We start from the raw sequence: 14,918 nt of genomic DNA, 5'->3' as shown, positions 1-14,918 counted from the left end.
GCTTTGGAAAACTTCTAGACCTCAGGTAAGAGCAATGGAAATTTGTGGTTTAGCAGGGTGCTGCTTCCCAAATGCCCCAGGCTGTGCTGTATGGAGTTTCTGCCAGTGTGGAGCAGGCTGCAAGGACTGGCAGTTTCTGTCTGCAGTGGTGGGTGACACCAGTGTCCAGTGTCACTGTCTGTGGAAGTGACTTCACAGAGGCAGGCTACCACAGGAGAGCCAGTGACTGGGCAGTTCCTAGGAAACCAGTCTTATTAAAAAGGAGGAGGAAAAAGAACATAGAACAAGAAGAAACTGAGTGGACACGTCGTGGTTGCACATCACAGTGAAAATAGATTTCATGTGTTTAACCCAGCCTGTCACTAAACAAAAGTGAACAAGCAGACAAGGCAGCACCACCAACTTTAAGGGGGAAAATATCAGAATCCAGAGTTGCTACAATATATTGTCTAAAACGTTCACTTTTCAACAGTTTATAAGACATGCAAAATATAGAGATGTCTGACTCATATTCAGGAAAACAAAAGTCTATAGAAACTGCCTGTGAGTGTTCCCAGATAGTGGATTTAGCAGAGAAAAGCTTCAAAGCAATTAATTTAAATATGTTCAAAGACCAAAGGAAACTGTATTTAAAGAAATAAAGTATGACAATAATGAATGGCAGCAATGAGACAACAGATAGAGATTCTCAGTAAAGAACATAAAAATTATATAAAAGAGCTGAGCCAGACAGACATTCTGGGATTGGAGAGTACGGTTTTGGAAATGGAGAATTCACTGGAGGCCTTCAACAGCAGATTCGAAATAGCAGAGGGAAGAATCCGTTGAAGGAAAATGAACAGAGCCTCAGATGCCTGTGGGACACTATCAGGCACACCAACATATATCAGAGACCCAGGATATACAAAGCAAAAACTGACAGAGTGGGAAGGAGAAACAGACATTTCAACCATTATAGTTGGAGATTTTAATACCCTACTCTTAGTAATTGATAGAATAGCTAGATAGAAAATTAGTAGGCATACAGAAAACTTGACCAACACTATTAACCAACTTGACCTAGCCAACATATGTAGTACATTCTACGTACTAACTAGAGTACACATTGATTTCAAGCACACGTGGAACGTTCTCTAGGAGAGACCATATGGTTGGCTATAAAACAAGTCTGAATATATTTTCAAAGCCTGAAACTGTACAAAGTACATTCTTCAACCACAACTAAAGAAGAAAATCTGGGAAATTCCCAAGTATTTGAAATTAAGCAACACACATCTAAATAACACATGGGTCCAATAAAAATATCAAAAGGAAAATTTAAAAACATTTGGAACCAAATGAAAATGAAAACACATCAGCATTTGTAGGATGCTAGGAAAGCAGTTCTTAGATGAAAGTTAATAGCTTTAAATACCTAAATAGCTTTAAATACCTGTCAGTAAACAAAGATCTAGAATCATTAAACTAAGTTTTGCCTTCAGAAACTATAAAAAGAGGAACAAAAAACCCCAAACCAGTAGAACAAAGGAGTTAATAAAGATTAAAGGAGAAATAAGTGAGACAGAAAAGTCGTAGAGAAAGTCAATGAAACCCAAAAGTTGGTTCTTTGGAACTATCAATAAAATTGACAAACCTTTAGGTAGACTGACCAACAATAAAAAAGAAGGCAGTTTACCAAAACCACAACTAAAAAAGGACATCACTATTGACTCTACAGAAACCGAAAGGATTATAAACGAATATTGTGAACAACTTTATGGTAACTATAACTATGTCTGGGGTCCCCATGACCATCCACAGGTTCAGTGACTCACTAGGAGGACTCACAGGACTCACCACATAGTCACACTCACAGTGAGTCACTTTTATTAGGTAATGGTGGAAATCCTCCCCAAATCCATGTTCCCAGATGCCACCCAAGGGCCAACATTGTTAGCAGGCCTTTTGAAGGATAGTAGTTCAAACCTGCTATGTTTACTTTTTTCTCTATACTGACAAATTAGACACCTTGAATAAAATGAGCAAATTCCTAAAAATATACACGTTGTCAAAATTGACTCAAGAAAAAATAGCAAATCTGAGTAGACCTATAATAGGTAAGAAATCTTGACCGGGCACGGCGGCTCACGCCTGGAATCCCAGCACTGTGGGAAGCCAAGGTGGGTGGATCACGAGGTCGGGAGATCGAGACCATCCTGGCTAACATGGTGAAACCCCATCTCTACTAAAAATACAAAAAATTAGCCAAGCGAGGTGGCAGGCACCTGTAGTCCCAGCCACTTGGTAGGCTGAGGGAGGAGAATGGCGTGAACCCAGGAGGCGGAGCTTGCAGTGAGCTGAGATCGCACCACTGCACTCCAGCCTGGTCTCAAAAAAAAAAGAAAAAAAAGAAATTGAATTGGGGATTAAATCTCTTCCCGTGAAATTCACTGGTTTAGTCTGTCAAATATTTAAAGAAAAAATAATTCTAATCCATCACAAACTTTCAGAAAATAGAGAACATTTCTCAACTTACTCTGTGGAGCCGGTTTTTACCTTCGTATCAAAGCCAAACAAAGATATCCATGAAAACTATATGCCAATATCCCTTATGAATGTAGGCACAAAAATTCTTTTAAAGTTATTAACAAATAGAATCTAGTAACATATAAAATGGATTAGATTCATTACCCCAGAAGTGGGATATATAGTTTTGTTTTGTTTTTTTACATCTGAAAAATCCATAGAATAAATGAAAAAGCCAACTAACCATTTTCAGTAGGTGCAGAAAAAGCATTTGACAAAATCTCAGTACCTATCATGATTTAAAAAAATAAAAGCTTTCAACACATTAGGAAACATCCTCAGCCTGATAAAGGGCGTCTATGAAAAAGTCACAGTTAACAGCATATTTGATGGTGAATGACTAACTGCTTTCTCCCTAAAATCAGGAACAAGCCAAGGATGTCCACTCTCATTCCTTGATTTCGACATTATACTTACTCAGCATTTTTCTTGTGGTTTTAGCCATTGTAAACAGGGAAGAAAAAACTAAAAGGCATCCAGTTTGGAAAGGCAGAAATAAAATTCATTATTCACAGGTTATGTATGTAGAAAATCAGATAGAATTTATTAAAAAGCCACTAGATCTAATAAACAAGTCTAGAAAGAATGTAGAATACAAAGTCATTATACAAAAACCAATTGTATTTCTGTCTCTCTCTTTTTTTTTTGGAAGGCAGAGTCTCACTCTGTCGCCCAGGCTGGAGTGCAGTGGCGCAATCTTGGCTCACGGCAGCTTCTGCCTCCTGGGTTCAAGTGAAAGTGATTCTCCTGCCTCAGCCTCCTAAGTAGCTGGGATTATAGGCGCGCACCACCATGGTTTCACCATGTTGGCTGGGCTGCTCTCGAACTCCTGACCTCAAGTGACCTGCCCACCTCAGCTTTCCAAAGTGTTGGGATTACAGGTGTGAGCCACTGGGTCTGCCCAAAAGCCACTGTATTTGTATATGCTAGCTATGAACATTCCAAAAGTGAAATTAAGAAGAGTTCATTCTCGATAGCCTGAGAACAAAAACTTGTTAAAAAGAAATATAAGAATTGCACATTGAACCTACAAACATTACTGAGAGAGATTCAAGAAAATCTCAGCCAACTGTGGTAGCACATACCTGTAATCCCAACACTTTGGGAGGCCAAGGCGGGAGGATTTCTTGAGCCTAGGAGTTTAAAACCAACCTGGGCAACATAGGGGGACCCTGTCTCTACAGAAAAATAAAAAATAAATAGTGGTATGCACCTGTGGTCCCAGCTACTTGGGAGGCTGAGGTGGGAGGATCATTTGAGCCCAGAAGGCAGAGGTTGTGGTGAGCCCAGATGATGCCACTGCACTCTCGCCTGGGCAACAGAGCGAGACCCTGTCTCAAAAAAAAAAAAAAAAAAGAAAAGAAAAGAAATCTGGATAAATGGAGAGACCTTTCCTATCCTTTGATTCCATTGTTCAATGTTGTCAAGGTGGCAGTTATCTTAAAATTGATATATAAATTCCTTGTGGTACGTACCTATGCAAATCATAGCATGTGTTTTGTAGAAATTGGTAAGCTGATCCTAAAATTATGTGGAAATGCAAAGTGCCTAGAATAGCCAAAGCATTTTGGAAAAAGAACAGCATTAGAGGACTTACACTACTCCGTTCCACAACTTTAGTAACCAAGGCACTGTGGCAGTGGTAGAAGGATACGCATATAGATCAATGGATCCCAATTGAGAATCTAGAAATAAATATATTTATGGTCAGTTCATTTTCAACCAAAGTGCCACGATCATTCAGTGAGGGAAGAACAGTCGTTCAAGCACTAGTGCTGAAACAATTGTTATCCACGTGCAAATTTAAAAAAAGAAGCCAGGCCTGGTGGCTTGTGCCTATAATGACAGCACTTTGGGAGGCTAAAGTGGGAAAATCGCTTGAGCCCAGGAGGTTGAGGCTGCAGTGAGCCAGGATCGCACCACTGCACTATAATCTGGGCCACAGAGCAAGATCGTTTCAAGGAAGGAAGGGAGGGAGGAAGGGAGGGAGCAAGGGAGGGAGGGAGGGATTTGGACTACATAAAAATGACTTCACTTGGATATTAGACAAAATGTAAGAGGTAAAACTGTAAACTTTTAGAAGGTAGTCTGTGATTTTGAACAAGAAGTTCTTGCCTATGACTCCAAAAACACTGTGTATAAAAAATTAGATTTTATCAAAATTTGAAACCTTTGTCATTCAAAAGAAACCATTAAAACAATGAAAAGATAAGCCACAAACAAAATATTTTTGAATCATACATCTGATATAGGACTTGCATCCAGACTATATAAAGAACTCTTATAAATCAATAAGATAAACAACCTAGTTTTACAGTGGGCAAAGGGTTTAATAATTAGACGTTGTATTGATCATTAGACAAATGCAGTCAAAACAACAGTGCAACCGAAACAATACTGTTTCACATCCTCTAGAATAATTATCATTAAAAAGTACCAAGTTTTGTGAAGGATGTGGATAAGCTAGAATCCTTATGTGTTGCAAGCAGAAATGTGAAATGGTACAACCAGTTTGGAAAATAGTTTGGCAATTTATTTAAAAGTTAAACATAAAAATACCAAATGACCCAGCAGCCCGCTCCCAGATATCCGAGAGGAACGAAGACAATGACGTGTCCACGCAGAGACTTAGTCCACGCAGAGACTTACACACAAATGCTCGTAGCAACATTGCTTATTATGGCCAGAAAAGTAGAGACAATGCAGGTGTTCATCAACTGGTGAATAAATAAACAAGTTATATGTCCATAAAATTGAATATAGTTCAGCAACTGCAGTTGGCCCTTGATCAATGAGAAGGTTAGGGAGGGACACCCACCCACACACAGTCAAAGAGCTGCGTGTAACTTCTGCCTCCCGCAAAATTTACCTTTTTTTTGGAAATGGAGCCTCAACTCTGTCGCCCAGGCTGGTGTGCCATGGCGCAACCTTGGCTCACTGCAACCTCTATCTCCTGGGTTCAAGCGATTCTCCTGCCCCAGCTTCCCGAGTAGCTGGGATTACGGGCCCGTGCCACCATGCCCAGCTAATTTTTGTATTTTCAGTAGAGATGGGGTTTTGCCATATTGGCCAGGCTGATCTCAAACCCCTGACCTCAGGTGATCCACCTGCCTCGGCCTCCCAAAGTGCTAGGAGTACAGGCGTGCGCCACCATGCCCAACCCCAAATTTAATTACTAATAGCCTGCTGTTGACCGGAAGCCTCACTGATAACATAGGCGATTAACACATCTTTTGTTTGTTACATATGTTATGTGCTGTTATTTAAGAAAACGTTTTTAAGGAAATCCTAAGGAAGAGAAAATATGTTTACTCCTTATTAAGTGGAAGTTGGTCACATCCCCATAGTGGTTTTCATCCTTATCTTCTTCCCATTGAGTAGGCTTGGGGGATAGGAGGAAGAGGATGGTGGTCTTGTTATTTCAGGGATGGCCAAGAAGGAAGACAATTTGCCCGTAAGTGGATCTGCACAGTTCACGCTGGTGATGTTCTCAGCTGTAATTGGAATTAACTCCTGACACATGGATAAAGCTCAAAAGCATTAGCTAAATGAAAGAAGCAGACACAAAACGCTACTATTGTATGATTCCATGTATATGAAATGTCTAAGAAAGTCAAACATTCAGAGACAGAAATCACATTAGTGGCTGTGTAGGGTAGAGGTGAGCATGAAGATTAATTGCAGTGAGCATGAGAGAGCTGGCATGTTGGCAGGCATCAGTAATCCCAGCTACGTCGGAGACTGAGGCAAGAGGCTCCCTTGACCCCACGAGTTCGGTGGGCAACTACAGCAAAACCCCCATCTTTAAAAACGAAAGTAAAACACCAAAAAGGGAATGTATATTTTTAAAAAGGGCGGGAGTGAATTTCCTGGGCGGTGATGGAAATGACCCAACACTGGATGTGGTGATGGTTGCACATCCCTATCATTTTACTCATTGCACACTTAGAAAGATGAGTCTTGTAGGGTGTAAATTATACCTCATTAAAGCTAGTTTTTAAAAGTATAATGCAAACTAAAGTTCAAAAGCAACACACGTATAAGATCTTAAACTGAAACAGGTTTCAGTTGCATGTCCTCAAGTATTCTGACTTGGAGGGACAAAGCAAGTATTCATGAGGTGATCTTTTGTTACTTTTATTCATATTTTAAGTATTCAAGATAGAAATTAAAAGACTAGATAATGATAGAATGGTATTAAAAAGTGGACAGTGGCTGGGCATGGTGGCTCACGCCTGTAATCCCCATACTTCAGGAGGCGGAGGCAGGCGGATCACTTGAGGTCAGGAGTTCAAGACCAGCCTCATCAACATGATGAAACCCCATCTCTACCAAAAATACAAAAATTAGCTGGGCATGGTGGTACATGCCTATAGTCCCAGCTACTTGGGAGGCTGAGGCAGGAGAATCCTTGAACCCAGGAGGCGGAAGTTTCTGTGAGCTGAGATTGTGCTGCTGCACTCTAACCTGGGCAACAAAACAAGACCTCGTCTCAAAAAAAAAAAAAAAAAAAAAAGGCGGTGGATAGTGGCCAGGCATGGCCACACCTGTAATCTCAGCACTTTAGGAGGCTTAAGCGGGTATAGCTTGTGTCCAGGAGTTCTAGATCAACCTGTTCTAGACATTATAAAACCCTGTCTCTACTAAAAATACAAAAATGAACTAAGTGTGCTAGTGCTCACCTGTAGTCCCAGCTACATTGGAGGCTGAGGTGGGAGGATTGCTTGAGAACCTGGGAGGCGGAGGCTGCAGTGAGCCAAGACCATACCACTGCTCTCCAGTCTGGGCAAGAGAGCAAAGCCTGTCTCAAAAAAGAAAAAAAAAAAAAAAAGACGAGAGGCTAGGTGCAGCATCTCATACCTGTAATCCTAGCACTTTAGGAGGCCAGGGTGGGAAGATCACTTGAGACCAGGAGTTCAAGACCAGCTTGGGCAACATAGTGAAATCCCATCTCTATTTTAAAAAAAAAAAAAAAAGTGGACAAACAAAATGTAAAAGTAACGACATTTGCTTTGCTTTATAATTAGTAGAAACATGCTGAGTATAAGATTGAAAGATTAACTGTGAAGACGTGCCATAAACATATACATTATGTATTTTAGAGTTAGAAATGTAAGCCAAGCTACTCCAGTTTAATGAGTCTTGTTTAATCCAAAAAGTTACACAATCATTTAAATGGAAAACATGGATGTATTATTCACAAAAGCAATGGAAGTAAATCCTTTTGTTTAAAAAAAATCTGCAATATAATATTGCTTTTATTTTTAAGATTCGTAAAAGTGCCATTTTGTTTGGGAATTTGTGAATTATCTGCAAACTAACTCATCTTAGAGTGTGAAAGGATTCTTGGTTCTTGGTTAGAGCTTTTGTCCTTTTTCTTTGAGCCCTTTCTGTTTTCCCTTTGAATTTCTAGGCTGTTGCCCATTGTCTCCTGTTTTCTAGACAGAATAAATTCTTGGTTTCATTCTGTTCTCAGTGGAGACGCTGTCTGTTACATATTCATCACCTTAGAAAAACATTATTGAAATATTTCATCCAATGTATAGATCACTATCTGTTTCCATAGCTGTCTCAGTTTCTTCTGGTTGTTCATCTTCCAATATCATATTTAATAATTTATCACAGATTTTAATTTTTTATGACATACTCAATCATTTTTAGTTATAGAAGAAAAAATCAGTTTTAGTTGGATGATATAGTACCTCTAAAATAGAGAAAAGAATTTGGCATAAATATCAAACAGTCACAAGATTGGGATTTAAATCTTAGACCAAGTTGATTATCAGCCTTGTGAGTTCGGGTAACTGAGTCCTTAAACTAGCATCCTCATCTACCTAAAAGAGGGCGATTGCAAAATTTATTGAGCTAACAAACTTGTTTAATGTGTAACAGTTGTACAATTTTTCTTATGCCTGGAATAAGCAGTAGCTTTTATAAAATTATGAAATCAATTATTTCTTTCATTTTGAGATTGGCAGTTTTAAAAACATTTCTAAGTATACTTTTCCTTCATTCTCCTGGTGTTTTTTCCGTATAACTTTCAATTGTTTAAAATATATCTAGTACAAAAAATAGTTAATCGACAGGTATAGATTTATACCTGCTATATACCAGGCATCCTGTGATGGACATTGTAGAGATTTTTAGAAGGATGTACAAGCGAGTGTCTGCTAGGAATACTTCTTCCCTTAGGGAGACAGACATGCATGAAATAATTGGGGAGCCACTCAGTGCTTAGCTTGGCATACCTACATGGCGGGATCAGCATAGTAGTATTATGAAAGGGGTTCTGACTCAGGTCTGGAAGACTTCATATAGGAGGCATTCATTGTGCTAGGCCCTAAATAATTAGGACTACTTAAGATTTGACCAGAAAGAGAAAATACCCTCAGTAGGGGAACCACATGAATCAGGACTCTGGTTGGAGTAGAGGGAGTCTGAAGGAAAGGTAGAAAGTTAGGTAACTGCAGGTAAAGAGATTTGGATTTTATATGCTGATTGTTGTTTGAACTCTTGTTAGAGCTCCAAACATAAACAGGACACACATGGTACCTCTTTCCATGGAGTTACAATCAAGCAGAGAAGATAAACACTGAGTATGAAGTCATGACTGTGGGAAGTGACTTAGGTCCAAGGGGTCAGAGAGGAATGCCTTGAGGAAACGGCATCTGAATAGGAGTTGAAGAGTGGAGAAGAGTATTCTAGGCACAGGCCCCTCGGGAGTGAAGGTTCTGAGGTGGGGAAAAGCAAAACAAAAGTAATTTTAAGTACAGGAACGAGACAGCACGGCTCAACATGGTAGATAGGGTAATAGTACGTTCAATTCCAAGCAGAAGTGTGCCTAAAGCAAGGACTGTCAGTAACCGGAGGATTTGAAAGAAGGGAGACGTGGCATCGATGCAGCCTAAGCTGTGCTTTCCAACGCGGCACTAGGGTGTGCCGTCTCACACGTGCTTGTGCAGCAGCCACAGAACCGGGCAGCCAGAGCCCTGCTGAAGAATGGCAGCTGTCTCAAGCAGCTAGCAGGGTTCTTAGCTTCTTCTCTGCCGTCTAATTGGGACCTGGAAAACCAGCAGGAAGCATTGGGTGGGAGTGTGGAGGGAGCCAGTGGTGGCAACAGAAGCCCTACAAGGCGCAGTTCCCACAGGTGAAGTGTGGAGAGGAAGAGTGGAGCAGGAAGGCGTGCGTCCTGGCTGATAGGGTTCTTAATGGAGCCCGTGCTCGGGGTGGGAGAGACAGTGGTTGTGGAAAGGTCCCATTTCAGTCCGGCGAGCTGCACTAGCTGAAAGCCTGTCCTGAGAATGGGGTGAGAAGTTCACGTTAAGTAGCACAGAGAGCACACACTCCATCAGAAGCTTCTCTGGGTCTCGTCTTTTCAGCCAGGCATTCATGATAAATCTCCGGAATTATGATCCTCTTCTGACTTTTGTATGCTATAGCTCTCTGCCTTTCTGTTTCTGCTTATACTCAGAGAAAGTCATTATACAGTGGCAACTCCTTGCTTTCCAGGCTCCTCCCTCCACAGATAACCCTTCTCGCCCTGTAGGATGGTGCTGTCTACAGAAATTGAAGAACCCTTGTGTCAGAATCACATACGGTAATTGGAAAGACACTGATTCCAGGATCCTCCCCCCACCCCCCCCAGACAGTCTCAAGGGATGGACCCAGAGACCCATGCTTTCACCGTGTGCCAGTTTTGCCCCTCCCTTCATTGTAGGGCAGAAGCAGTAGGTTTGGCAGCTCTCTGTGCTGTGCATTTCAATATGAACTAGTAAGAACTGGTAAAAGTCAAAAGGAGAGACACCCAGATCACTGCTCTTACTGAGTTTGTAGTCCAAGGCTCCTGCAGTCCTCAGAGCCCTCTCTGTACCTCCATAACGGTATTGTCCTTTTCCTTTCATGTTGTCATTCTTTGCATACTTGACTGGCAGTAAGGAAAAGCCCAGAGTTTCATGAAGTTAAAGTTTGTGTCATGTCTTTCGGTTCTCTGCAGTGGTCAGCAAAATGCCCTGAACAAAATAAATATGGGTTGCACTGAAATGATTTTATTAAGATATTTAGTTTGGTTGTTAAGCTTTCTTTTCATTTAAGGCTATGTTTTATACCTAATTTTAAAATTCCACATTGGAATATAAGTATTCCATATATACTGTATGTACCAATGTAAGTGTAAGCATTTTGTTTTCTTGCCTTGTCAAGCAAGAGCTTGGTCCTGTTTATTCTAAAACATGCCCTTCACCTGGTGACTGAAGGACATCTGTGCCAGTGCCCTGTCCATGACGTCATTGACAGGAAAGGCTACTCAGTATGTGGTTTCACTTGTTACCTCTGGTTAGCAGAGTGAGTTCTTTGTCATGTAGGTAGCGGATCTGTGGTAGTGTGAAGGGGAAGTTATGGGTTCTTGGATAGTTTACAGTAATGCATACTTGTCTGAAAATTATGGATCTGTTTTCCTGGTTTTTAAAGATTTATACAGACTTTACTGTTACTGTTTAATCATCTTAAGTTGTGTTAAATCACTGTCTGATTGAAATAGCTGTAATTGTATCTGTATGTCTGTAAGAATTTTGTGGACATTCTTTCCATTGTTGAAAGGAAGATGAGGTAATTTAGATAAACGTGTAACTAAATAATAATGTTGTTTTTTAATCTTTTTATCAATCAGCAATATCAGATGCTTCTTACTGGGTATTTTTTTTGGATGGTTGAACAAAATTAGTTGAATGGCTCTTCACCTTTTTTCCATCATATGCTCTTAAAAACTTACTTAGTTCTATATTATCTAGCATTGAATAGAAAAATGTCACACTTTGTAAAATACAGAAGATTCACTGTGAATACAAAAAATGCTTTATGAAAACGAGTAAAAAGAAACCACCAACACACTGTAGAATACCTTTAAATATCAGTAATTTGGGCCACTTAATGTAAATCTGTGTTCTTTATTCTAAATGCCTATCGAGGAAATGAGGAATATAAGTATACCATTGTTTTGCCATTTAAAGTTTTTTAGCTTCTAATCGAATGTGGATTTAACTACCTTAGAAAAGATGGAGCTTGAAGTTGAAGTGTACTGCTATGGCAGGAAGTCAGGGTTTAAATTGCATTTATATTTTTGCCTGAGTTTGCACATACTTCTACTGTATCTTCCATCTGTTTCATACATTTTTTTAAAAAATTCGTAATTATCAAAATCTAAAACTGAAACACTTAAGCAGTAGCTTTTAAAAAATAAAAATAGCCTTTAAAAAAATAAATGCAATGGTTCCATTTTAAAACTTCATAAGCTCTTAATTTTCCTTTTTTCTTTACATCTGAAGTAGAACTGGAGAGTGCCTCCACCAGCAGATACATGAGACTGTCCACTAGCCTTCCTTGCAGGCTCTGTGTCCCAGGTGGGTTGTTTGAAGTCGTCACTTGATTTACTTTATCTTTTCTGTGCTTCTCTTTTCTCACTGGCAGTAGAAGAGGAGGCAGGTAAAACCATATAAAGGATCTACATGGGTTTGAAATACTGTTTTAGAAATCAGTTTCCTGGTTCCAGGATGGAAGGCATTCTTAACCGATAGCAGTTCATATGGTGATGGACCTGACCTTGGAGTTAGGATCTCAAGAGTTGGTCTCACTGGCACAGCTGCTAAGCAGAATCATGCAGCCTTAGGTTGTGGATGTTAGAGGTCTGGGTGGGGATCTCTTACCCCTGCAGTGATGCTTACAGTGCTTCTCGATTCAGAATGGAAGTGGAGGACAAGGCAAGTGTTCTTTTCTCTTTTCTCTTTTCTCACTGTGACAGCATAGAGTCAGTGCCACCAGCTGTGGCATAGAGTCCCCTGTGCCTGTGACACAGGACTGTGACAGCATAGAGTCCCCTCCCACAGGGTTTCCAGACACCCCCAGGAGAGCTTTACTGCCCCTGTTGAGACCTACTGTCAGATGAGACCCACTGTCAGATGAGACCCACTGTCAGATGAGACCCACTGTCAGATACTTACGTTTGAGGAGCATTTAGAGGAAGAAGGAAAAGGGGCCCCTCATTGGTGAAGGGAGTGGGAATGGCCAAACTCATGAAAAAATGGTAGGCTTTTATATTTGCCTACATACTAACAGTTCTGCTGTTCTTTATTTCTTTCTGAATTTCCAAGTTTCCATTTGGTGTCATTTCCCTTTTTTAAAATCATTTCATGCAGCACAGATCTCCCAGTGATGAATTCTCTCAACATTTATTTATCTGAAAGTGTCTTTTTTTGCCATCATTTTTCAAAGACAGGTAGAAATTTTTGTGTGACAGAATTTTCCTTTCAGCACTTTAAAGGCGTTGTTTTGTTGTTTTCTGGCTTACGTTTTTTCTGATGAGAAATTGTTCGCTTTTATATAGTGAGTCTTTAAAAAAAAAAAACTTTACTTTTTAGAACAGTTTTACATTTATGGAAAAATTGTGAGGATAGTACAAAGAATGCCCGCAAACCCCGCACCCAGTTTCCTCTGTTAGGTACCATGTGAGATGTTGATTTGTTGTACCACAGTGAACTAATGTTGATACATAATTATTAATCAAAGTCTATTACTTTATTCATATTTCCTTAGTTTTCACCTAGTTTTTTTTCTGTTCTAGGATCCCACCCAGGACACCACATTACATTTAGTCATCATGATCCATTAGTTTCCTCTTGGCTGTGATACTTTTTCAGACTTTGCTTGTTTTTGATGACCTCAACAGCTTTGAGGACTGCTGTTCCAGCATGTTGTAGAACGTCCTTCAACTGGGACATGTTGGATAATTTTCTTATAATTAGGCTAGGGATATGGGGTTTTGGGAGGAAGACTACAGGGATTTATAAAGTACCATTAGCATGCATCCTATCGTATCGAGTTTACGTGCTGTCAGTGTGAGGTACCACTGGTGATGCTGACTTCGGTCACCTGGCTGAGGTAGTGTCTGTCAGCTTCTCCACTGTGAAGTTAACTCCTGTTTTCCCCTTCCGTACAATAACTTCTGACATCACTGAGTACAGCCCACACTTGGAAAGTGGGGATTTATGCTCCATCTCCCTTAGGGTGGAGCATCTACAGAATTATTTGGAATTTTTGTGCATGGGTGATTTGCCTCTGCTCCATTTATTAATTTGTTCTGTCATTTATTTGTATCAGTATGGACCCATGAGAATTTATTTTATACTTTGGGTTATAATACAGTATAACTTTGTTACTCAAATTATCCCATCTTTGGCCACTGGGGATTCTTCGTGTTGGCTCCTGTGTCCTTTGACATGCCTCCATTGTTGTGGGTGTTGCTTTTTTGTTTTTTTGTTTTGGTTTGGTTTAGTTTTTGAGCACTTTCTTACTTTCTGGTGCTCTAAGATGTGCCAGGCTCCTTTTGCATATATTTTCTGCCCCTTGAACATTATTGAACTTAATCAGTAATGACACATCAGTCCTAGAATCAGCCATTTTTCCAAGGAACCCTGGTTCTGTTTATTGGCAGAGTAGTATTAAAAACCAAGATCCAGGCATTAGATGTGATGTTACTGCCGAGATGCCTGTTGCTTCTGGGCCTTCTCAGCTGACAGAACAAGGAAATACATGCATGTATCCTAACTCCTGCATATATACATATCTATAAATATTTCTTTTTTTTTTTTTTGAGACAGAGTCTCACTCTGTCGCCCAGACTGGAGTGCAATGGCGCAATCTCCACTCACTGCAAGCTCCGCCTCCCGGGTTCACGCCATTCTCCTGCCTCAGCCTCCCATGTAGCTGGGACTATAGGCGCCTGCCACCATGCCTGGCTAATTTTTGTATTTTTAGTAGAGACGGGGTTCCGCCGTGTTAGCCAGGATGGTCTCGATCTCCTGACCTGGTGATCCGCCCGTCTCGGCCTCCCAAAGTGCTGGGATTACAGGCGTGAGCCACCGCGCCCAGCCTCTATAAATATTTCTATCTGTAATCATCTGTGTTGATGTTAAGCTAACAATGAGTTCATACTTAGGTCTCCAACTTTAATACATTGCCACATGGATCATTGTAGCTCGCTCTCCTTTCTTATCACTGAACTCCCACTCCTAAATGAAAAACCTGGCTCTTGCCATCCTACATCTATTTACTTAATTATTCAGTTCAGTGAATTCTCAGATTTATACATTCTTTAAGGTAAATAACAGATTTGGAGGCCTTTTAGAGTTCTAGTGCCTGGTGTGAAAGCTTCTGTAGCCCACTTTCCTCCCAACCTAAATCTCCCTTGGTTAGAATGCCTAACTCTGTACTTATCATTTCTTTTCCCACTCATTTAAAATTCTTTTATCAAAAACTTGTAAGAAAGCATAAATGTAAGCATCTTACTTGAAAGGGGCACAAAA

The 14,918-nt window shown here is 40.3% G+C and overlaps 1 protein-coding gene across 19 annotated transcripts in view; it reads left to right on the top strand.

Annotated features, from left to right (window-relative positions):
* RNF130 (ring finger protein 130) overlaps positions 1-14,918 on the top strand; it is a 187,501-nt gene that overhangs the window by 71,605 nt on the left and 100,978 nt on the right. For 7 of the 19 annotated variants that reach the window (XM_073995022.1, XM_005558794.5, XM_005558796.5 and 4 more), the window contains exon 3: positions 11,886-11,960. The exons of 9 other annotated variants lie outside the window; for them this stretch is intronic. In XM_073995022.1, coding sequence (XP_073851123.1) covers positions 11,886-11,960 — 75 coding nt within the window. The remainder of the gene's footprint in view (positions 1-11,885; positions 11,961-14,918) is intronic. 3 more of the 19 variants (XM_005558792.5, XM_073995017.1, XM_073995018.1) reach the window with 1 other exon arrangement.

Source organism: Macaca fascicularis, chromosome 6 (genome assembly GCF_037993035.2).
Source record: "Macaca fascicularis isolate 582-1 chromosome 6, T2T-MFA8v1.1".
NCBI classification, from domain to species: Eukaryota; Metazoa; Chordata; class Mammalia; order Primates; family Cercopithecidae; genus Macaca; species Macaca fascicularis.
Note: the sequence above shows the minus strand (reverse complement) of the source record. Positions and strands in the feature narration are given on the sequence as shown.